The 24,472-nt window shown below is 44.4% G+C and overlaps 1 protein-coding gene across 1 annotated transcript; it reads left to right on the forward strand.

Annotated features, from left to right (window-relative positions):
• The first annotated feature begins 14,663 nt into the window (after nt 1–14,663).
• On the forward strand, nt 14,664–24,159 carry AGMAT (agmatinase). Its single transcript, XM_027565327.1, has 7 exons — nt 14,664–14,963; nt 16,510–16,712; nt 19,451–19,499; nt 20,566–20,761; nt 21,202–21,381; nt 22,535–22,619; nt 23,292–24,159. The coding sequence occupies exons 1-7, from the start codon at nt 14,665–14,667 to the stop codon at nt 23,363–23,365; spliced, it is 1,086 nt and encodes a 361-aa protein (XP_027421128.1). The 5' UTR covers nt 14,664; the 3' UTR covers nt 23,366–24,159.
• Nucleotides 24,160–24,472: the final 313 nt, after the last annotated feature.

Genomic DNA, 24,472 nt, shown 5'->3' on the forward strand with positions numbered 1-24,472 from the left:
TCCGATGTTTATATCTTTCCTTTTCTTCTTTGCTTTTCGCTTCTCTTCTTTTCACAGCTATTTGTAAGGCCTCCCCAGACAGCCATTTTGCTTTTTTGCATTTCTTTTCTATGGGAATGGTCTTGATCCCTGTCTCCTGTACAATGTCACGAACCTCATTCCATAGTTCATCAGGTGATTTTTTGGTTGATTGCACACTCAATATAGATCACTACCATGACATATTTGTTAGAAAAGGGAGACAGAAAAGTTTTTGCATTTTATATTGTATATATAAATCATCCAAAATAAAGGAGATAATTATTCCTCCCCTGTAAATTTTTCATCTCTAAAAGTTCAATTATAATCTTTTTATAGCTCTCATGACTCTACTCATACTTACCATTTTGAACATATGAAATATAGCTCTAATAACAATTTTAATGTCTTTGCTGCTAATTCTAACATCTGTGTCATCTCTGAGTCGGTTTTTACTGATTGTCTCCTCATTATAGATCACATTCTCCTGTCCCTGCATAGTTGATACTTGTTGGGATGCTAGATATTGTATGTTTTACCTAGTTCAGTGCTAGATACATTGAGTTGGCCAGAAAGTTCGTTTAGTAAGATCTTACGGGAAAAAACCTGAACTGATCTTAGTTCCCCAGCCAAGGATCCAACCCACGCCCCCTGCAGTGCAAGTGCAGTGTCCTAACCACTGGACTGCCAGCCAGGGAATTCCCAGTGCTGGATATTTTTGTATTCCTATACAACTTGAACTTTGTTCTGGGATGTAGTTATTTTAGAAATAGTTTCTTTTGGGTTTTGCTTTTAAGATTTGTTAGACAGGCACAGAGCAGTGTTAACTCTGGGACTGATTATTCCCCTGAGGCAAGACCTCCAGTGACCTATAAACTATGATTTTTTTTTCTTTTAGTTTTCTGGCAGTGCCATGCAACTTGTAGGATCTTAGCTCCCCAACCAGGGATCAAACCCAGGATCCGGCAGAGAAGGCCCCAAGTCCTAACCACTGGGCGACCAGGGAATTTCCATAATTATGATTTTTTCTAATCTGGTTAGTGGGAATGGGCACTATTCCCAGCTGGCTGTAAGAGTCAGGCACCTTTCCCTCCAATCCTTTCAAGTGGTTCTTTTCCCAGCCTTAGGTAATTTTTCTTAACGCACAGGTACTAAGCAGTATCTGGGTGAAGAAATCTCGGGTTCTGTCTCTCTGAACTGCTCCCCCTTCTCTGTTACTCTGTCCCACGCAGTCCCTAGACTCAGGTCTGTATGCCTGACTCAGGACTTCTCTGAGCTCTGCCTCAGTTTTCCTTTGCTGTTCTGTAGCCTGGAAACTCAGGCAGTGCTGGGGCAGTACCAGGGCTCACCTCATTTATTCCTTTTTTGGGGAGTACTGTCCTTTGTGGTCTGATGTCCAGTGTATTAAAAAAAGCCATTGCTTCATAGTTTATTTCTCTTTTGGTTGTTGTAGCTGGGACTCTAAGTCTGGTCCCTGTTTCTCCATCCTGATTTCTGGAAATGTAAGTCCAAATATCACACTAATTTTATCACTTTTATCACTCAAACCCATTAAATACTGAAATTCTTAACTTGCATAATGTTGAACTCACATCCAGTTGATTCCAGGAGAGGACAACTATTCTCTTGTTTTTATATTCCTACAGACTTAACCAATAGCCTGGCACTTGGCTGACACTCAGTAAAAGCTGGAGTGATGAATAAACTATTTTGAGCAAACAGCTGTCCATCAGCTTATGGTGTATTCTTCCAACATTTGTTGATGGGCTTTTGCAATTTTCTTCTTGCCTGCCAGTAGCAAATGAAAGCTAGGCAAAATGGAAATTTCTGGGACTTGTTATTTATGATTGTAATTATCTGCAAAAATGTGCCCTTTAAAAAGCTTATTAACAGGCATGAGGGAAGTTTTGGGGGTGATGAAAGTGTTCTAGATCTGGGTTGTAGTATGGTTTGCGCAAGTTTATAGAATAAATAATTGATTTATACACTTAAAGATAGATGAATTTTTTGGCACATAAATTACACCTAAATAAAAAATTAAAAAAAAACTTATCTTGACGATTTCCAAGACATTTTAAAGTTAAAAAAGGAAGTTGCCAACTACTTTATATAAGCTAAATCGTTTCGATAGTTTCAAAAGCCTAATATGCACTGAAAGATAACCTTGATTGGGTAGGGGTAGACTATAGTGGACTTTTATTTTGTACCATACACATTACTTTTGTATTAAGAAAAAAAGATTTTAAAAGGAAGATTGCATTTTTTTCATTAGAAAATCAAGTAAAGGGCAAAAGAAAAAACATTTGACTCATCCACAGGGCAGTGGAGGCTGTAAGATTAGAAATCAGAAAGCCTGATTCTAATTCTTGTTCTGTTTTTTGAACTCCAGGCTAGGACAATTTTGGGGGGTGGGGGGAGGGGAGTGATGCTACACACAAGGCTTGTGGGATCTTAGTTCCCCAACCAGGGATCAAACCCAGGACAGCAGTGAAAGCACCAAGTCTTAACCACTGGACCACCAGAGAATTCCCTAGGACAGATTATTAGCCACTGGCTATTGTTCCAGAAGAGAGGAGTAATTGGCATTAAATTTTTTTCTATTGTTTGAAAGGAGGATAGAGACACTTTTTTTTTTTTTTAATTTTTATTGGAGTATAGTTGCTTTACAAGTGTTGTGTTAGTTTCTACTGTACAGAAAGTGAAACAGCTATATGTATGTGTGAGCGTGTGTGTTAGTTGCAACCCATTCCAGTATCCTTGCCTGGAAGATCCCATGGACAGAGGAGTGTGGCAGGCTACAGTCCAGTGGGTCACAAAGAGTCAGACACGACTGAACGACTAACACACACATTGTTCCAGAAACCAAGTTTAAGTAATGAAGTGAATATTTGGAGTCTGGATCTTAAGTGTCAAAAGTGGAGCTCTGAAACAAGCCCCATTCCAAGCTATGGAAATAATGTCAATACAGGGGAATCCTTTTATCCTCTGAGCTATCCAATAAATGATGAAACACCCTCCCTCTCAACTACTCTGACTGAAACCTTTGACATGTAAGATCATCTCTAATTTAGGATCCTAGGGAGGAAGTTGCTTTGTAATATACAGTGACATCACTGACTTACCACCTCACTTTCCTTATCAAATATAAAGTAATATATCTTATTTATTTTATAGAATAATAGGAAGGACAAGTGAGATAAAATATATCACATGTTGAATTCAGAAGGAAATTAGGATGTAAAAGCAAGTCATCATGAAACAGAATACTTTATCATAACACTGATTTTGTATCATACATGCTTTATTTGTATGAGATCTCATCTGAACTTCAAGCATTGATCTTGATCCTCCAAACACATATATGAGGATGTTCTCCTGGGGTGAGTTACCTGGCATGAGTTGGTTCATACATTTGTCTAAACAGCATTTTCCCATGTGTCCTAGAGCTCTGTGTCACTTTAGAACCTCAATTTTAAGCTATAGTCCCTTTGGTTGTTGTTCAGCCCCTAAGTCATGTCCAACTCTTTGTGACACCATGGAATACAGCACACTGGGTTACCCTTGTCCTTCACTATCTCCCAGAGTTTGCTGAAACTCTTATCCATTGAGTCCGTGTTGCCATCCAACCATCTCGACCTCTGTTGCCCACTTCTCCTCCTGTCCTCAGTCTTTCCCAGCATCAGGGTCTTTTCCAATGAGTTGGCTCTTCGCATCAGGTGGCCAAAGGATTGGAGGTTCAGGTTCAGCATCAGTCCTTCCAATGAATATTCAGGGTTGATTTCCTTTAGGATTGACTGGTTTGACCTCCTTGCAGTCCAAGGGACTCTCAAGAGTCTTCTCCAGCACCACAGTTCAAAAGCATCAGTTAAAAAAAAAAGCATCAGTTCTTTGGCTTTTAGCCTTCTTTATGGTCCAACTCTCATATCCATACATGACTACGGGAAAAACCATAGCTTTTTGTCGGCAAAGTGATGTCTCTGCTTTTTAATACACTGTCTAGTTTTGTCACAGCTTTCCTTCCAAGGAGCAAGCATCTTTTAATTTCATGGCTGCAGTCACCGTCCACAGTGATTTTGGAGCCCAAGAAAATAAAATCTGTCAATATTTCCACTTTTTTCCCTTCTATTTGCCATGAGCTTCCTGGGTAGCTCAGCTGGTAAAGCATCTGCCTGCAATGCACGATAACTCAGTTTGATTCCCAGGTCTGGAAGTTCCCCTGGAGAAGGGATAGGCTACCCACTCCAGTATTCTTGAGCTTCCCTGGTGGCTTAGCTAGTAAAGAATCTGCCTGCAATGTGGGAGACAAGGGTTTGATCCCTGGGCTGGGAAGATCCCCTGGAGAAGGGAACAGTCACCCATTCCAGTATTCTTGCCTGGAGAATCCCATGAACAGGGGAGCCTGGCAGGCTACAGTTCATGGAGTCACAAAGAGGGACACGACTGAGCGACTTTTACTCACTTCACTCACTTGCCGTGAAGTGATGGGACTGGATGCCATGGTCTTTGTTTTTTGAATGTTGAGTTTTAAGCCAGCTTTTTCACTCTTGTCTTTCACCCTCATCAAGAGGCTCTTTAGTTCCTCTTCACTTTCTGCCATAAGGGTGGTGTCATCTGCATATCTGAGGTTTTTGATGTTTCTCCAGACAATCTTGATTCCAGTTTGTGAGTCATCCAGCCAAGACATTTTGCATGATGTACTCTGCATGGAAGTTAAATAAGCAGGGTGACGATATACAGTCTTGTCCTACTCCTTTCCTAGTTCTGAACCACTCAGTTGTTCCATGACTGGTTCTAAAGTGTTGCTTCTTGACATGCATACAGGTTTCTCAGGAGGCAGGTTAAGTGGTCTGGTATTCCCATCTCTTTAAATATTTTCCACAGTTTGTTGTACTCCATACAGTCAAAGGCTTTAGAGTAGTCAATGAAGCAGAAGTAGATGTTTTTCTGGAATTCCCTTTAGCCGTCAATTATTGAGTGTTTAGCCTCACTAATAACTTGAGTCAGATCTATATACCCAGAGTATATAGTTTATAATTAATAATCAGCCCCCGCATTTGTTTAGTGCCTTTCTCTCTAAGGACCAGGTTGATGATATACTTTTAGATCTACATCATCATGAGGAAGTCTGAAAATGTTAGTTAGCTTTTACAGTCCCCACCCTGCAGATGAAGAGGAGCTATTCAGAGTCAGCTGACTTCTTGGGCAAAGAAGAACGCCATCTAAAAATACACTGGAGACTGGCTGGGGCTTTGAAAAAATCTAAACATTTTCTTTAAGACAGAAATCAAATGGTGCATTGGGAGAGTAGCTTTGACATACATACACTACAGTGTGTAAAATAGATAGCTAGCGAGAAGTGGCTGAATGAACTTCCCAAGTGGCTCAGTGGTAAAGAATACACCTGCCAATGCAGGAGACATGGTTCGATCCCTGGTCAGGAAGAACCCCTAGAGGAGGAAATGGCAACACACTCCAGTATTCTTGCCTGGAAAATCCCACAGACAGAGGAGCCTGGTGGGCTACAGTCCATGTGGATGCAAAGAGTCAGACATGACTGAACAGCTGAGCATGCAAGCACAGGAAGCTGACTCTATAGCACAGGGAGCTCAGCTCAGTGATCTCTGATGACCTAGAAGGGTGGGATGGGGGCTGGGGGTGGAAGGGAAGCTCAAGAGGGAGAGGGGATATATATATATATATATATATATATATATATATATATATAATCAGCCATATTATGTGATTCATTTTGTTGTACAGCAGAAAGTAACAGAATATTGTAAAACAGTTATCCTCCAACAGTAAATCAAACGGTCTGAAGAGTATATTAAGATAGCCTGTTGTATTATCAAATTGTTGAGGTGTCCGGAGGAAACCTGCTTGACTAAATGACTCAAGCCATGTGTTACCTGATTGAGTGATTGAATGAGAGCTCTGTCCATTTCCTGAATTCTCCTGTTAAATGATTAAGCGGAAGTTTTCTGTGCCCTCTCCTGGCTTGACTTTGAAACTGCACAACAGATATATATTGCTTTGTTTCCCCTTCTCTTGCCTTAGGAGCCTCATTTTGGACTAGAAAGACAGAGAGGGGCCACTTTACTTGACATCTGGATAAAAGTGGTCAGATTAATCAAGCTTCCATTAAAGAAGCTGAATAGAGAGATAGAACAACCAATCTCGTGTTCAAATAGTAGATACTCTTTTCTGTATTCCAACAATGGAGGTAACTCCATTGTGAATTTGTAAAGTATTCCATGAAGCATTGTTGTGTGTAACAATATAGGTAAAATAAAGGGAAGAGTGGAGATTTGGACAAATTTTATTAAAAGCATTCTGAACATTTTCAAAATTATCTGTGTTTTTCTTTAGAGGCAGAGGACAAGGAAGGTCAAGATGAACGCTGATGACGTAACAAGGTGAGTGGCGTGTCCCAGAAAGCTCCAGCCAGGTGTCTCCGGGAAGCTGGAGTTGCTGCAGGGTCATTGCTGAGCCTCCACAAGCACAGACAAGTTCAGTGTGGACTTCTGTGTAACCCTTGCATCATCTGCTAGGCCAAAGGAAATCCACACAGGCAGCTCAAACGTACATGGTGTTTTTCTTACACGCTTTGGCTGCCGTGATTGTTTTTTGACTGAAATATTAATCACCCCAGAGCTGCTTTCTATGGCTTCCAGGAGATCTGTTCAGTCATTCAGTCAGTCACTCAGCAAACCAAACATACATTATATTACTGGGTTTTTACAAAGCACTGCCCTTGGAGGCCAGCCAAAAGGAAGAAGGAGACATCAGAACTTATAATTTACTAGAACAGTGCTTTGGAATCTTTTTCCTGTCATGGCATACATAGAAAATTATACAATTTTAACAACCAAAATGGGAAAAGCATTTGAAAAAGGATACATGTATATGTATAACTGTATCACTTTGCTGTACACTTGAAACTAATACAACATTGTTCATCAAATATACTCCAAAATAAAAATTAAAAAAAAAGAAAATTATACAATTTGTATGTTCCACTGAGGTAAAGGGGAGGTAAGTGGAGGAGGGATTCAGGGGTATCTATATGGGATTTGGTAAAAAAAAAAAATTATATTTTTTGGAGATCAAACCAGTCATTCCTAGAAGAAAACAATTCTGAATATTCATTGGAAGGACTGAAGCTGAAGCTTCAATACTTTGGCCACCTGCTGTGAAGAGCCAACTCATTGGAAAAGACCCTGATGCTGGGAAGGATTGAGGGCAGGAGGAGAAGGGGGTGACAGAGGATGACATGGTTGGATGGCATCACCGATTCGATGGACATGAGTTTGAGCAAGCTCCAGGAGGCAGTGAAGGACAGGGAAGCCTGGTGTGGCGCAGTTCATGGGGTTGCAAAGAGCCAGACATCACTTACAGACTGAACAACAACAACAACACATACTGTATAATGATGATTTGAAAAAATTATTAAGGACAGCATTAAATGTTGAGCTGATATAAAGTTTCCAAATAAAATACATTCCAAATTTTCACTTTCTTCTGTGAATGTAACTTTTTTTTCTCTTATTTTATTTAAAAATTTTCTTTTGGATGTAACTATTTTTATTATTTTTAAAATTTATTTTTAATTCGAAGATAACTGCTTTACAATATTGTGTTGGTTTCTGCTGTACAGCAATGTGAGTCAGCTATCAGTTCAGTTCAGTTGCTCAGTTGTGTCTGACTCTTTGAGACCCCATGAATCGCAGCACGCCAGGCCTCCCTGTCCATCACCAACTCCCGGAGTTCACTCAAACTCATGTCCATTGAGTCGGTGATGCCATCCAGCCATCTCATCTTCTGTTGTCCCCTTCTCCTCCTGCCCCCAATCCCTCCCAGCATCAGGGTCTTTTCCAATGAGTCAGCTCTTCGCATGAGGTGGCCAAAGTATTGGAGTTTCAGCTTTAGCATCAGTTCTTCCAATGAACACCCAGGACTGATCTCCTTCAGAATGGACTGGTTGGATCTCCTTGCAGTCCAAGGGACTCTCAAGAGTCTTCTCCAACACCACAGTTCAAAAGCATCAATTCTTTGGTGCTCAGCTTTTTTCACAGTCCAAATCTCACATCCATACCTGACTGGAAAAACCATAGCCTTGACTAGATGGACCTTTGTTGGCAAAGTAATGTCTCTGCTTTTTAATATGCTATTTAGGTTGGTCATGACTTTCCTTCCAAGGAGTAAGCATCTTTTAATTTCATGGCTGCAATCACTATCTGCAGTGATTTTGGAGCCCCAAAAAATAAAGTCTGACACTGTTTCCACTGTTTCCCCATCTATTTCCCATGAAGTGATGGGACCAGATGCCATGATCTTAGTTTTCTGAATGTTGAGCTTAAAGCCAACTTTTTCACTCTCCTCTTTCACTTTCATCAAGAGGCTTTTTATATGTATATATATATCCCCTCTCTCTTGAGCCTCCTTCCCACCCCCGACCCATGAATGTAACTTTTCAGTATCAGGTTTTAAGCTTAAAATAGCTACTTGCAATAATGACCAGAACTTTTCCAGAAGGATGTCTTTAAGTTCTTGATAGCCATGAATAATTACTCAAATAGATAATAAAATTTAAAATGAAATTTCAACATTAAAAAATGTATAAAAGTTAAAATAGTTAAAGAAATGTCTTATTTTCTTTCGTTAAAATTGTCAATTGAAATTTCTTGTGATTCCATTAAGTGTATCTTGAATCCAATCAAACTGTTTCATGTCAAACATTTACAAATAATGACACTTGGTATTTGCCTGGTGGTTCAGTGGGGGCTGGTTACAGGGGGCCTGGTTTGATCCTTGGTCAGAGAATTAGATCCCATGTACAGGAACTAAAGATCCAGCCTGCCCCATCTATAGCTTGGCTCAGCCAAATAAATAAATATTAAAAATAATGGCACAGCTCTGTTTTAAAGCACATTCCTTCAGGGTTGATACCCACCTAGTATGTACTAGTATTCACTGTTAATGGTTAGCTGGCATCTGTTCTGATTGGTAATGTCTGTGCCATCTCAGATGTTAAGTATTTTTCACATTAACCTTGCCTATGTGTGCTTAGTCATTCAGTTGTGTTCAACTCTTTCCGACCCCATGGACTGTAGCCCACCAGGCTCCTCTGTCCATGGGATTTTCCAGCCAAGAATACTGAAGTGGGTTGCCATTCCCTTCTCCAGGGGATCTTCCTAACCCATGGATCGAACTCAGGTCTCCTGCATTGCAGGCAGATTCTTTACTGTCTGAGCCACCAGCCTTTGCCTATAAGCATTGTTAAAGCAGCCATCCTGAAGTTAGCTTGGACACTGCTTGGACACCAGCCCAAAATGGACAGAAATATCTGATACCATGTGAAGACAGATTTGGGTCAGCCCTCTCGAGCTGCTGTGGCTGGAGTCCTCCAAGTCTCCTTGCCCCTCCATCCCTGACCACCTTGGGTTGGAGCTCCTCCTACTTGGCTCCTGGAACTCACTTCCTCTAGCAGGGCCCTGGACCCTTTCTGTAATGTGCAGCAATGCACTATGCTGCTCTGGCCTCTGAAGTTGGTGTCCAAGTGCTAACACATGGCAAGCAGCAAATACTGCTGACCTTCTGCCTACTTGTGATTGCTAGGCAGGATGTCACACTCTGCTTTGCTTGGATTATCCCAAGGGGAGCTCTCCCCATGGATTGCGTGTACCAAGAGGCTATTCTAGCTGGCAGGCCCAAGAGCCATGGGATCTTTATGTTGTATTTCACCTGTAACCTAATTGCAGTACACCCGTGTGCGATGACCATGGTTGGGAAACTCTGCAGCAGAGGAAACAGAACAGACAATGATGACACTACCTGTTATTTATCAATGCATGGTTTACAGGGCTTTCACAGTGGACCTCATTTATCCCTCATAAGAACATCCACTAAAAATTATCTTCCCATTTTACAGAGTAGGAAATAGATTTAGAAGAGTAAGTTGCTCAGGTTGACTTATGTTAAGTCCACCCTTCCCTGACTGGGGTGCCTCAAGGATGTACACATTGGTGGGCTGGGTTAAATGATGAATTACTGGAGTGACAGCTTTACTTGAAAGTTTTGGGGGAAATTTTTTTGTTTTCTTGTTTTTTGGCTGCCCCTCAAGACTTGCAGGATCTCAATTCCTGAATCAGGGATTGAACCCAAGCCCTGGGGTGAAAGCCCAGAATCCTAACCATGAGGCCACCAGAGAACTCCCTGGGGAAAATTTAACTGGTAAATAATATAAAGTATTTGGGAATTCCCTGGTGGTCCAGTGTTTAGGACTCCGTGCTTTCACTGCTGAGGGTGTGAGTTCAATCCCTGGCTGGGGAACTGAGATCCTACAAGCTTTGTGGCCAAGAAAAATAAATAAAATATTTTTATGTTAAAATAAACATACGTTATCAAACGGAATGAAAACCTTGCACAAATCTGCAAGATCAAACATGAAACACCAAAGAAATATTGTGCTTCACGGAAGGCTACTTTGAGGAAGGCCCCCAGACCTACAGGGGATGGGGATGAATTTTGTCTTCTGCTAATGTTGGTAAAGAATCTACCTGCAATGTAGGAGGCCCTGGTTTGATTCCTGGGTTGGGAAGATCCTCTGCAGAAGAGATAGGCTACCCACTTCAGTATTGTTGGGCTTCCCTTGTGGCTCAACTGGTAAAGAATCTGCCTGCAATGGGGGAGACCTGGGTTCAATCCCTGGTTTGGGAAGATCCCCTGCAGAAGGGAAAGGCTACCTACTCCAGTACTCCAGTATTCTGGCCTAGAGAATTCCATGGACTGTATAGTCACATAGAGTCAGAGACTACTGAGAGACTTTCACCTTCAACGATGACTGAGGATACACTACTACTGGACCCAAGATTTTTTTTAACCAGGAGTTCGAATGCTGCAACTAAAGTTCCTGCATGCAACCACTAAGACCAGGTACAGCCAAATAAAACAAACAACAAAAAATCCATCCCCAAAGGGAGTTAGCAAATGGGTGCCTGGAGCCCAGGGCTAGGATCTGGGTTGTGAATTATCTGCCCCTAGGTTCTGACTCTTTGTAACCCCAAGGACTGTAGCCCTCCAGGCCTCTGTCCATGGAATTTTCCAGGCAACAATATTGGAGTGGGTTGCTATTTCTTCCTCCAGGGGATCTTCCCCACCCAGGGATCAAACCTACGTCTCTTGCCTCTTCTGAAATGGCAGGCAGATTCTTTACCATTGCACCACGTGGGAAGCCTTAGGTGAAAGTGAAAAAAAAGTAAAAGTGAAGTCACTTAGTCCAACTCTGTGCAACTCCATGGACTGTAGCCCACCAGGCTCCTCCATCCATGAGATTCTTCAGGCAAGGGTACTGGAGTGGGTTGCCATTTCCTTCTCCGGGGGATCTTCCCGACCCAGGGATCAAACCCAGGACTGCCGCATTGTAGGCAGATGCTTTACCGTCTGAGCCGCCAGGGAAATCCAGGTGAAAATGGTTATCTTAATATTGGAAGAGATTGCCATCAGAGAAGGAGCCATCAGAGAGCAGATGAGCGAGCAGGGGCACACCTATCAGAGAGACCCCTGCAGAAAGTTTAAAGGACAGGCGTGTTCAGCAGTAGCGAATGATGGAGAGGTTGGAGTTGTTGTCGCATCAGATTAGATCAGATCAGATCAGTCGCTCAGTCATGTCCCACTCTTTGCGACCCCATGAATCGCAGCACGCCAGGCCTCCCTATCCATCACCAACTCCCAGAGTTCACTCAGACTCACGTCCATCGAGTCAGTGATGCCATCTAGCCATCTCATCCTCTGTTGTCCCCTTCTCCTCCTGCCCCCAATCCCTCCCAGCATCAGAGTCTTTTCCAATAAGTCAGCTCTTCGCATCAGGTGGCCAAAGTACTGGAGTTTCAGCTTTAGCATCATTCCTTCCAAAGAAATCCCAGGGCTGATCTCCTTCAGAATGGACTGGTTAGATCTCCTTGCAGTCCAAGGGACTCTCAAGAGTCTTTTCCAACACCACAGTTCAAAAGCATCAATTCTTCAGAGCTCAGCCTTCTTCACAGTCTAACTCTCACAACCATACACGACCACAGGAAAAACCATAGCCTTGACTAGCCGGACCTTTGTTGGCAAAGTAATGTCTCTGCTTTTGAATATGCTATCTAGGTTGGTCATACTTTCCTTCCAAGGAGTAAGCGTCTTTTAATTTCATGGCTGCAGTCACCATCTGTAGTGATTTTGGAGCCCAGAAAAATAAAGTCTGACACTGTTTCCACTGTTTCCCCATCTATTTCCCATGAAGTGGTGGGACCGTATGCCATGATCTTCGTTTTCTGAATGTTGAGCTTAAAGCCAACTTTTTCACTCTCCACTTTCACTTTCATTAAGAGGCTTTTGAGTTCCTCTTCACTTTCTGCCATAAGGGTGGTGTCATCTGCATATCTGAGGTTATTGATATTTCTCCTGGCAATCTTGATTCCAGCTTGTGGTTCTTCCAGTCCAGCGTTTCTCATGATGTACTCCGCATATAAGTTAAATAAACAGGGTGACAAAATACAGCCTTGACGTACTCCTTTTCCTATTTGGAACCAGTCTGTTGTTCCATGTCCAGTTCTAACTGTTGCTTCCTGACCTGCATACAGATTTCTCAAGAGGCAGATCAGGTGGTCTGGTATTCCCATCCCTTTCAGAATTTTCCACAGTTTATTGTGATCCACACAGTCAAAGGCTTTGGCATAGTCAATAAAGCAGAAATAGATGTTTTTCTGGAACTCTCTTGCTTTTTCCATGATCCAGAGGATGTTGGCAATTTGATCTCTGGTTACTCTGCCTTTTCTAAAACCAGCTTGAACATCAGGAAGTTCACCGTTTACATATCGCTGAAGCCTGGCTTGGAGAATTTTGAGCATTACTTTACTAGCGTGTGAGATGAGTGCAATTGTGTGGTAGTTTGAGCATTCTTTGGCATTGCCTTTCTTTGGGATTGGAATGAAAACTGACCTTTTCCAGTCCTGTGGCCACTGCTGAGTTTTCCAAATTTGCTGGCATATTGAGTGCAGCACTTTCACAGCATCCAGCACATAATAGGCACGCAAATATTTGTGAGGAGAATGAAAGAAAAAAAAAAGGTAAAATGATATGTTCAGGACAAGCCATGTGAAAGAAATAGTGGTAGAATCTGGGCAAAAATGTGTTAAACTAAGAAGAACCTATACTGTGTAGCACAGGCTACCCCAGTGGCTTAGTGGTAAAGACTCTGCCTGCGGTGCAGGTTCGCAGGAGATATGAATTTGATCCCTAGGTTGGGAATATCCCCTGGAGGAAATGGCAACCCTTGGACTGCAAGGAGATCCAACCAGTCCATTCTAAAGGAGATCGGTCCTGGGTGTTCTTTAGAAGGACTGATGCTAAACCTGAAACTCCAGTACTTTGGCCACCTCATGCAAAGAGTTGACTCATTGGAAAAGACTCTGATGCTGGGAGGGATTGGGGGCAGGAGGAAAAGGGGATAACAGAGGATGAGATGGCTGGATGGCATCACCGACTTGATGGACATGAGTTTGAGTGAACTCCGGGAGTTGGTGTTGGACAGGGAAGCCTAGCGTGCTGCGATTCATGGGGTCACAGAGTTGGACACGACTGAGCGACTGAACTGAACTGAACTGAACTGAATGACCTATATGCGAAAAGAATCTAAAAGAGTATATGTATATGTATATGTATATGTATGTGTATATGTAGGGGCTTCCCTTAGGGCACCTTGGTAAAGAACCCACCTGCCAATGCAGGAGACATAGGTTCGATCCCTGGATCAGGAAGATCCCCTGGAAAAGGAAATGGCTGGGTCCTCAGTATGGATTTTGCAGAGTCTTAACCACTGGACTGCCAGGGAATTCCCTAATATGTGATTTTATTTAAAGGGGCCAATTTAATGCAAATTCCAGTCTTTCCCATTCAATCTCAACTTCTAGAGATTAAAAATATATAATACCATCCAATGGCTCCATAACTTCATTACAAATCTAACTCTTTTTTTAACCAGTGGGCTCACCTCTCAGGGGCTTCCCAAGTGGTGCAATGGTAAAGAATCTGCTTGGTAATGCAGAAAATACAGAGACTCAAGTTCAATCCCTGTGTGGGGAAGATCCCCTGGAGTAAGAAATGGCAACCCACTCCAGTATTCTCGCCTGGAAAATTCCATGGACAGAGGAGCCTGGCTGACACGACTGGGCACGCACTGGCCTCTAAGTCCTTTTTAGAAAAGGTTATTTAAGAAAGACTTTCTGCTTCCTGAGACTCCCATCCAGACATTTCTTGGTACTTAAAAAAGCTCCAATTTCTCTCGTTTAGAGAAAGGTCTTTCCCCTTCATGTCTTTCAGGTTTTAAAAGTATTACCCTAGGATAGGAAACTGCCAAGGGCCGGATTCTGGGGGGCGCATACCCACTAGGGGCAATGCACTGGACGTCAGCGGGGAACCGCGGGACTATTTCTATTTACTGAAAGAGCTAGAGGCCAAAGTTCAGAAAAGGGTGAAGGGAAGCCAGCGGCCGGTCCCTGGAGCCCCTCCCCTGCCTGTGATCCCCCGGGCGCCCCTGCACTTTGAGCCCAAGGCGGCTGGGGCTCTGGCTGCTGCGGGGACCAGCGGGGCGGGCAGGCAGGCGAGATGCTGCGGCTGCTGGCGTCCACCTGCGCCAGGGGCCTGGGGGGTCGCGGGGGCTCGCGGAGGCTGGTTTCCCGGGGCCGAGCGCGTCCAGTCGCGGGACTCTGCGACCCCAGCCGCCGCTTGAGCCGCCAGGCTTCCGACGCCCCCCGGAACCAACCCCCTAGTCCCGAGTTCGTGGCCCGGTCGGTGGGCATCTGCTCCATGATGCGGCTGCCGGTGCAGGCCACTCCAGAGGGGCTGGACGCCGCCTTCGTCGGGGTACCGCTGGACATTGGGACCTCCAACCGGCCTGGGGCGAGGTAAGGCCAGCAGGATTCGGGGACACGTGTCGGGCAGCCTGGCGGCCACCGTGCATACAAAACTCATGGAGAGGCGCTTTCGCTCACCCGGAGTGGAGTTGGAAGTCAGTGTCTGGCCCCAAAGTATCCTCTGGGAGCAGGGAAGCATGTCGGGTTGCCTCAAGTAATCCCAAGGGCTCAGCACGTGTGTCCCCCATTTAAAGAAGAGGGAGTTTAGGGACCGAGCCTTCTCCATTCCCTGGCCTAGCTGGGATGGTGGCAGGGGTACTTCCGGTTTACAAAAGCAGGGGACATTAAATTGAGAACAGAAGCTGGCTGCCCTTTCCCAAAACCTCTAGATATCACCTGACTCCAAAATTTGCTCAAAATAAGGCAGGTTTTTTTGGCCGCGCCAAGGTGGCATGCCGGATCTTATTTCCCTGCCCAGGGATTGAACGGGCGCCCCCTGCAGTGAAAGCACAGAGTCTTAACCACTGGCCCGCCAGTGAAGCCCGCCTAATAAGGCAGTTTTTTAAAGATCAAGTTCTGAAGTCCTGTCAGACTCTTTTGCTACCCCATGGACTGTAGCCCGTCAGGCTCCGCTGTCCGTGGGATTCTCCAGGCAAGAATACTGGCGTGGATTGCCATTCCCTTCTCAAGGGGATCTTCCCAATCCAGCGATCCAACCCGAGTCTCCTGCTTTGGCAGGTGGATTCTTTACCATCTGAAGCCAATCTTACCGAAAGCCCTAAGATTAAGTTAGAGGCAGTAAAACCGATTTTCCCAATTGTTGAACACGAGCCATTTCTGACTCAGCTCAGCAATATTCCAGCTGACTACTGATCTATTAGTGCCACCTTTTATTAAATACCTACTGAGTGCAATTTACTTATACCAGCAGAGTAAGGTAAATGTCATTATTACTTTACAGATTAGGAAACTGAAGCTCAGAGAGATTAAGAAATTTAATGCCATTAAAGTAAATTAGTGGCTTTATTCTAATGCCATTTAGTAAATTGGTGATTCGTGGGCTTCTAAGTCTGTGCCTTTAATCTCTTCATTATATAGGTCAGATCAGTGGTTCCCAGGGACTTCCCTGGTGGCTCAGATGGTAAAGAGTCTTCCTGCAGTGCAGGAGACCCTGGTTCGATCCCTGGGTCAGGAAGATGCCCTGGAGAAGGAAATGGCAACCCACTCCAGTATTCTTGCCTGGAAAATCCCATGGACAGAGGAGCCTGATGAGCTACGGTCCATGGGGTCACAAAGAGTCAGACATGACTGAGCTTTGAACTTTTGAGTGGTTCTCTGCGGGAGGATAGGGGTGTGTCTCTCCGCACAACGGCCACATTTGGCAGAGTCTGTAGGCATTTATGGTTATGGCAACATGTGGGAAGAGGTGCTACTGGTATCTAGCGGGCAAGGACCAGGGTTGCTGCAATGTATAGGATGAACCCCAACCCTGCAACAAAGATTCATTCAGCCCCAGCACAGAGCCTGGGAAGCTCTGGCCCAGGGAGAGCCTCTAAACCTTTAGGGATGGCTCATAGAGTGATTCTTCCTCTTCCAGATTTGGACCCCGACGGATCCGAGAAGAATCGGTGCTGCTTAGGACCACCAATCCTAGCACAGGAGCTGTTCCCTTCCAGTTCCTTAGGGTTGCAGACCTAGGCGACGTGAATGTCAATCTTTACAACCTTCAGGACAGCTGCCGCCTGATTCGAGCGGACTATCAGAAAATCGTAGCAGCTGGCTGTGTTCCTCTGACCTTGGGTAATGGCAGCTGCAAGGCCAGTGTAGTTCTCTGAGCTTAGGGTTTATTTATCGTGAGCTGGAGTACAGTTACTTCTCCAGGGCAAACCACTGTGAATATGGGGACAGAAGGAAAGGGAACATTTTTAGTTCATTTATTTTAGCCCCTGGGGAGACGATATTTACATTTTTTTGGACTAGTATGATGACAGAGATAGGCCGGGGGAAGCAAGTGAGGCATTTACCTTAAATTTAAGGGGTTCCTAAAAAGCCAACAATAAGCACAACTGATTTTTCCTTTTTGCCCCATGCTCCAGTATGGCTCAGAATAACAAAATTACTGATCCTCTCTTTTTAAAAATTTTATCATGGATTCTTTTTCTTGCACTGATTTTGATTTTTAAAAATATTACATTAAAATAGTATTTATCTTGATGACTGAGTAGTTCTCTCTCTCTCTCTCTTTTTATGGCCTTGCAGCTTGCAGGATCTTAGTTCCTCAACCTGGGATTGAATCTGGTCCCCTGCAAGTGTGGAGTCCTAACCACTGGACCACCAGGGAATTCCCCAATTACTGTTTCTTGGGGTTTTTTTTTCCAGTGTTCCTTCAATTTTGCATCCTTCAATTTATTCCTTCAATTTTGGCAAGTGCCTCTACCCACCTCATCTTGTCCCAACACTTGATCTTATGCCTGAGAAAAGCTGTTAGCAGGGGCTTAGTTGTGACTTTTTAACTATTTCAAGGATGTTGTTTAATGACTTAATTTGCGAGAACTGCAAGGGGGCCTTTTTTTCTCTCATCAGCGTCTCTGTTAATCTATAGGGCAACTTTCCTCTGATCCTCCCCCTCCATCCTGCCCCACTGTAACTGCAGAGTTTCTCCTTCGGTTCACAAATAGTCAAAATTGTACCTTTTTCTAAACATCCAGTTGGAATTAAAAAATAATTTTATTTCTTTATTGGCTGTGCTGAGTCTTCGTTGCTGTATGGGCTTTTCTGTAACAGCAGCGAGCAGGGGCTACTCTTAGTTGCGGTACACAGGCTTCTCACTGCGGTGGCTTCTCTTGTCGCTTCTCTCGTTTCGGAGCACGAGCTCTAGGGAGCATGGGCTTCAGTAGGTGCAGCACGTGGGCTCAGTAGTTGTGAGTCCTGGGCTCTGGAGCATAGACTCAATAGTTGTGGCACAAGGGCTTAGTTGCTCCGTGGCATATGGGATCTTCCCAGACTAAGGATTGAACCCGTGTCTCCTGCGTCGGCAGGCAGATTCTTTACTACTGAGCCAACAGGGAAGCCCTGTTCATTTTACTGGGTGCACCATTTGGCATGTGGATCTTAGTTCCCCAACCAGTGTCCTGTGGTTCCCCTTAGTTCCCCCACCTGTGTCCCCTGCAGTAGAAGCTTGGAGTTTTAACCACTGGACCACCAGGGAAGTCCCTCCAAATTTATTTTTGTCAAATAAGAGGGCCTAGCCTGCAAAGCACAGTGCTAAGGAGTGGAGTTTCTGGCTGTCATGGTTTGAAGTCTCAGCTCTACCTTTCACTAATTATTCATGCTTCATTCTCTTATCTGTAAAATGGGAATAGTACCACCACCACCTACCTTCTTATATTGTGTCAGAGGCATATAACTAAGGTGCATATAAAGTGCCCAGGTTTGTGACTGGCATGTTTTAAGCTTCAATTATAAGCTTTTGTTGTTATTAATAATTATCAATGGTAATACTTTTCTAGGCCTGTGCTGTCTAGTGTGGTAGCCCCTAGCCATAGGTGGCTGTTTGAATTGCAATAAAATAATCATTCAGTTCCTCAGTTGCATGAGCCACATTTCCATAGCCAATGGCTAGGGCCCACCATGTTGGTCAATGCAGATACAGAGCATGTATGTCACTGATGAAAGTTTACCTGGGCAGAGCTGGTTCTGACCATTTTCCCCATAAGCCTTAATTTTGTTGTTGTTCAGTCGCTCAGTTGTGTCCAAATCTTGCAACCCCATGGACTGCTGCTTGCTCAAATTCACTCCATTGAGTCAGCGATGCCATCCAACCATCTCATCCTCTGTCATCCCCTTCTCCTGCCTTCTATCTTCCCAGCATCAAGGTCTTTTCCAATGAGTTGGCTCTTTGCATCAGGTGGCCAAAGGATTGGAGGTTCAGCGTCAGCATCAGTCCTTCCAACGAATATTCAGGGTTGATTTCCTTTAGGATTGACTGGTTTGATCTCCTTGGTGTCCAAGGGACTTTCAAGAGTCTTCTCCAGCACCATAGTTTTAAAGCATATATTCTTTGGCACTCAGGCTTCTTTATGGTCCAACTCTCATATCCACACATGACTACTGGAAAAACCATAGCGTTGACTATATTAAGGCTTAATTTATAAGCCTTAATTTTCTCTTATTTTTTAAATTTTATTTTTTTTACTGTTTGTCCACACCATGTAGTATGTGGGATCTTAGTTACCCAACCAGGGATTGAACCCAAGACCCCTGGCACTGGAAGCACGGAGTCTTAACCACTGGACCCCAGGGAAGTCCCTTAATTTTCTCTTTTAAATGACAATGTAATGTCAGACATTTAGTGGCCATTTTTTAATCACTGAATAGCACCAAGATCTTATTTTAGCTATGGTTATAGTTCTTCCAGTCTAATCGAACAGGTGGCAGAATTGGACAAACTGAAGATGGTTCTAGGTGATACATGGTCCTCAAATCTTATTCCAAATCCATATTACAAGTTTTCTTCTTTTTTTTTTTTCTCTTTGAAGGTGGAGATCATACAATCACCTATCCTATATTGCAAGCGATAGCAGAAAAGTAAGTCCAAAAGGCGGAGCCCAAGCGAGGTTTCAAAATTCAGGAGCTGGAGAATGAGTTGTTTGCTGCTAGAGGGCGTCAGGTGACTTCTGCTGGCTCAGGTTACTGGGAGTGATAGGAAATTCCCCACTGAGTTGCTTCTATGGATCAAAATTAATGTCGAGCTCCAGGTGTGTCTGTCAGTCACCAGCTGGGAGCCAAGACAATTTATTATTAACGCCTTGGCCACCCTCGCTTGCCCTAGATCTGCTCTGTTATGCAGGCTCAGCATTTGCCTCTGTTTTTGGAAGATGAGCCTTTACTGAAATACACAACCCCAGTTAACTTTAGTTTCTGTTTTGCTTCAAAGGCCAAATACAAATACTGACAAGCACTGTGGTGTTTCTTGCTGAGGGGAGGCCCTGTTTTTTCCTGAAAGGCCCCCTTTCCCAGAAGTTGAGGAGATGGATTTTTCCAGTAGTGAAAGTCTACCAGGCGTTGACTAATTTTGGTTACTTTGAGAAAGAGACAGATGGGCGGAGGTGATGCTGCTCCAGAATTGAGGAGAGATGTGTGGGTAGCCTTCTGGCCGGGGGTGGGTAGGCCCAAGTCTTTTCTTGAAGATATGTTAGCCTGGCATGGATTTGGATTGTCTGTTTATTTTGGGTGCCTGGAAGGGTTGATGGAAATTATAGAGAGCTGGGAGTGGGAGAGCTGCTTCTTGGTACTGTGGTTGAAGAAAGGGTGGCGTTGATTTGCTGAGCCTTCACACAAGCTCACCTGAACCACCACCCTATCTTCTCATCCTACCAGCACTCTCTGTCTTTAAATAAAGAAAATTCTGGGTGAGAGGTAGAGAGGGTCAGCTAAAGCACATGACTATTTCCTGCCTGATTCCGCTGAGCTTATTTTTCTTCTGAGATGCTCAGGGATTTGAAGCCAGAAGCCAGTTGCAAGGCTGGTAATTGATGCCAGGCTGCCCTCCCTCTATGGCTCTGAGTTGTCACTAGGTTTTGCTAGCCTGGAGGCTTGCTGTGTTCAGGCCCCACTGGAGGCCTGGCCTCTGAGCTGCCCTGTTTTTCAACAGGCATGGTCCTGTGGGGCTGGTGCACGTGGACGCTCACATGGACACGGCTGACAAGGCCCTCGGGGAGAAGCTCTATCACGGGACCCCCTTCCGCCGGTGCGTGGATGAGGGACTCCTGGACTGCAAGCGTGTGGTGCAGATCGGCATCCGGGGTTCTTCCACGACCTTGGATACCTACAGATACAGCCGGAGCCAGGTGACAGACCGAAAGCCCCCACTGCTGTCCCCAGCCCCTCACACTGCCTTCCTCTTCATCAGCTAATCGATGGCAGCTATGGATTCAATGGGGTTTTGCTGATCAAGTTCACAAAGTGGGGATGGAAGCTGAGTTTGCATCATATGGAGCAGAGAGGAGCAAGGGTGCTAGTTGACGAGGCAGATGAAGCTTTATCGCTGGGGAAGGGAGACAAGCAGGAACAAACCAAGCCCTTAGATGTTGCTGGCTTGGAAAAGAGCCAAGGAGGTCCGGACACAAGTCAACGGGTCTGATCTTGGGATGACAGTTCCCTCCTCATGGAGACTGAGGATCAAATGTGAGGTGCACGTAAGCTGAGAATACAGTGGGCCCACAGACAATGCCTTGTAGATACTCCAGGTCCAAGTGTCAACCTTCTGCTCCAATTTCTACCTTTCCAGGGCTTCCGGGTGGTCCTGGCTGAAGACTGCTGGCTGAAGTCACTGGTTCCTTTGATGGGGGAAGTGAGGCAGCAGATGGGAGGCAGACCCATTTATATCAGCTTTGATATTGATGGCTTGGACCCTGCTTACGCCCCAGGCACAGGGACACCTGAAATTGCTGGTCTTACTCCTAGTCAGGTAAGGAACTCCACCAGCGACACATCTTTGGGGTGAGGACACTGAGTCTCCCACTTTCCTGGGACTTGAATTGAGTCTTCAGGAATCAGATGGGATTTTAAAATCAGAGCACTTGGGCCTTTATTGTTCGCAGGGCTGATCACAGGTTTGGATTTTCCCTTACTGATGAGCAACTGATCTTGGCAAGGGCCCTCCTTTCTTTTCTGGGATATAACAACAATCTGTTATTTGGTCTTTCTGCCTCTGGTCCACCTGTCCATGGGGACAGTATTGTAGTACCCCGTTAAGACTCCAAACTTTATTTTTTGGGGGGGTTCAATTTAAAAAATATGCAGTGGGATGAACCACCTCCCAAGGTAGTTCAAGAATTTTGGAAATCCTCAAATAAAGCTCTCATAGGTGTGCTCAGCATACACACAGGGAGGCAGAATTGGGGTGTGGTTATAACCGGAAGGAAAGCTCCAGGGGGTGGACCTTTGTTCTGTTCACTCTTCTTGGAACTGAGGATCGTGTCTGACATATAAGTAGGAGGTACTCACAGATATTGGAGTAAATGAATGAAGACTGCTTGAACTGAACTGATTATCTTCTATCCTCTCAGAAAGGAGGATGGTCATACCTGCCTCTCTCAAAGCCTTTCCTGGTTCCCGCCAGTTTTCTAGAACACACTCCATTCCTCTGCTTTGCATGCTTTCAGCTTTTCACCTGCAAAATGGAGGTAAAGTGATGCTCTTCCAACCACCCCCTCACTTATCCTGTCTTCTGACTACAGTATTTCTTCCATCATGGCGCCTCTGCACGCATCTTTCCCTCTGCCTGGGCTGCCCTCCCCCTGCTCCTCTGCTCAGTCAGGTCTTTGAGCTGTGTCCACCTTAGAGGGGCCTTTCCCCACCTCTGAGGTTGTCTTCCATGAAACTGTCCCTGGTGCCAAAAATGAGGACTGCTGCCTGGATGCATGGAACTGAAGCGATTGGTTAGCTGTTTTCTATCATCCCTCGGGGTGCCTGGTGGTGAGTGAATGTTTATTGAGGGAGAGCGACAGTTTCAAGTCGAAGGGGGGGTCTGGGTTGGGAGAAATCCACGGAGGCCTCTACGGGTGGCTTTCTGTTGTCAGTGGTTACCATTGTGGACAACTCAAACTTATCTTGGACAGGCTCTGGAGATCATCCGGGGTTGTCAAGGCCTGAATGTGGTGGGTTGTGACCTCGTGGAAGTTTCACCACCCTACGATCCTTCTGGTAAGTAAGGGAGATAAGTGTGATCTGTAGGCAGCTGCTAGTTCAAACTGTCTTCCTCTAATTAGTAAGTAGATGGATGGGTCCTTTTAGACAACTTGGGAACCTGCTGAGTACATCCTACAGTGAAGAAAATAAACTATTAACACACACTGTACAGATGTGAGCTAATGAACCCTAACAGAACCCCTGGGAGGCGGCTAAGGATTACTAGCTGGCCCCACCCATCAGCAGAAGAGAAACCAGCCTGCAGTTCAGTGATGGGGTGGCACAGTGCCATTCACCTTTGATATTTCATTGAAAAGTGAATTCTCAAGGCACAAATGATATTTATAAATATTAATAAACTGGGAGGGTCAGCTGGTTTAGGAGAGAAATTCAAAGCAGATGCCATCCCAATAATTTTAATGTAGCAGTTTACAGACTTGGACCTATTAGATTCAGAGGATAGATAATAAATACAATACACACCATAATGATAGGTTTTCCTTTGGGGAAATCTGTTCTCAGAGTAAACAGAGCCTTCTGAATTTTAAAATACTATTTCTGAATGGTGCTGGATGGAGAGAATGCTGGGCAAAGCATGTCGGGGGGGAGGTCAGGTAGCACAGGCAAGACGCTGACCTAAGGCAGTGGTCTGCGTGCTGCTCATGCTTGGCTTTCACCTCTTTGCAGGAAACACAGCTCTGGTGGCGGCTAACCTGCTGTTTGAGATGCTGTGTGTTCTCCCCAAAGTGACAGTCGCCTGAACCTTGTCCTGTGATTCTTCAAGATGAAACAACAGATTGCACAGATGATAACTCTCCAGAAGCACTTGTGTGCAAGCAAAATCTGAGAACTGAAGAGCTGATGCCAATAAAACATTCTGCTAAAAACGTCATTGGTGGCTATACCATCAGGGCATTCAGTGAAACTCGAATCCAAACAGCCAATATTCCTCAGGAGTTTGAATTAACTTAAAAAAAAAAGATGCACTTGTGCTGTTTTTTCCTTTGAAGAATGGTGATGGAGGATAAAGGGGAAAGGGATGGAGAATGCAGTTTATTTACAATTTGGAGGGATGAAATGAAAAAATCCTAAGAAATTATACTGTAGAAACATTCCAGATTTCTATAGTATCTTCCTTTCAAATATAGCCCCTACTCTGAGGAGCCTAGGACTGCATCTTGGTTTTAGGGCTTCTGTGAACATCAAACAAAGTGTGAAAGGAAAAGAATGTGCAGATCTTCCCACTCAAAACCCCAGGAAGATGCAGGAATGTCTTCTAAACCAGGTGACATGAGCTGGCCTCCGAAGGGCTGTTTATACACTTCCTTAACTTACTCCCTCTAAGCCTGTGTTACATTATCTTCTCTTCAAGCTGACCCACCATCTAGGACAGCAGTACCCGAAATCTGCAGTGAAGGCGTGATGATCTTAAGCATGTATTGAGTAACATGTAGATTTGAGTCTGTTGATCATGTGTCCACGGTCAAATCATCACCTCGTGACATAAGAGCTACCCGTAATCATCACACATTAAAATAGTTTATTTCTGTTTCCAGTCTGTAAGATTCTTAAAACAAAATAACATCAGCTTCAGTGCCTGTTTCACAATACAAAACAAAAACAACATAAAAAAGACACCATTTGCCGAATAAGTTATTTGTTCCTAAGAGTATCAAAAAGTGCAAAATATTCACCTTCTTTTCAGGTCTGTCTTGAAAGTATAATCATCTTCCTTGACACACTGAACAGAGAGATTCAGCAGCTGCCAGGCTGCGTTTCTTTTCCAGGGACAAGGTCAGGTATTTGGATGTGAGCAGCATGGCATTTGTCAAGTTGTTCTGCATCAGCTTTTCAGTAATTTACTTAGG

Source organism: Bos indicus x Bos taurus, chromosome 16 (assembly GCF_003369695.1).
Source record: "Bos indicus x Bos taurus breed Angus x Brahman F1 hybrid chromosome 16, Bos_hybrid_MaternalHap_v2.0, whole genome shotgun sequence".
Classification (NCBI taxonomy): Eukaryota; Metazoa; Chordata; class Mammalia; order Artiodactyla; family Bovidae; genus Bos; species Bos indicus x Bos taurus.

What these genes read in the sequence shown, in the direction of transcription:
- AGMAT (XM_027565327.1), top strand. Translation starts at nt 14,665, where the DNA reads ATGCTGCGGCTGCTGGCGTCCACCTGCGCCAGGGGCCTGGGGGGTCGC. An exon ending in TTGCAAGCGATAGCAGAAAA is followed by an intron (nt 19,500 to 20,565) that starts GTAAGTCCAAAA and finishes GTTTTTCAACAG; the next exon opens with GCATGGTCCTGTGGGGCTGG. An exon ending in ACAGATACAGCCGGAGCCAG is followed by an intron (nt 20,762 to 21,201) that starts GTGACAGACCGA and finishes CTACCTTTCCAG; the next exon opens with GGCTTCCGGGTGGTCCTGGC.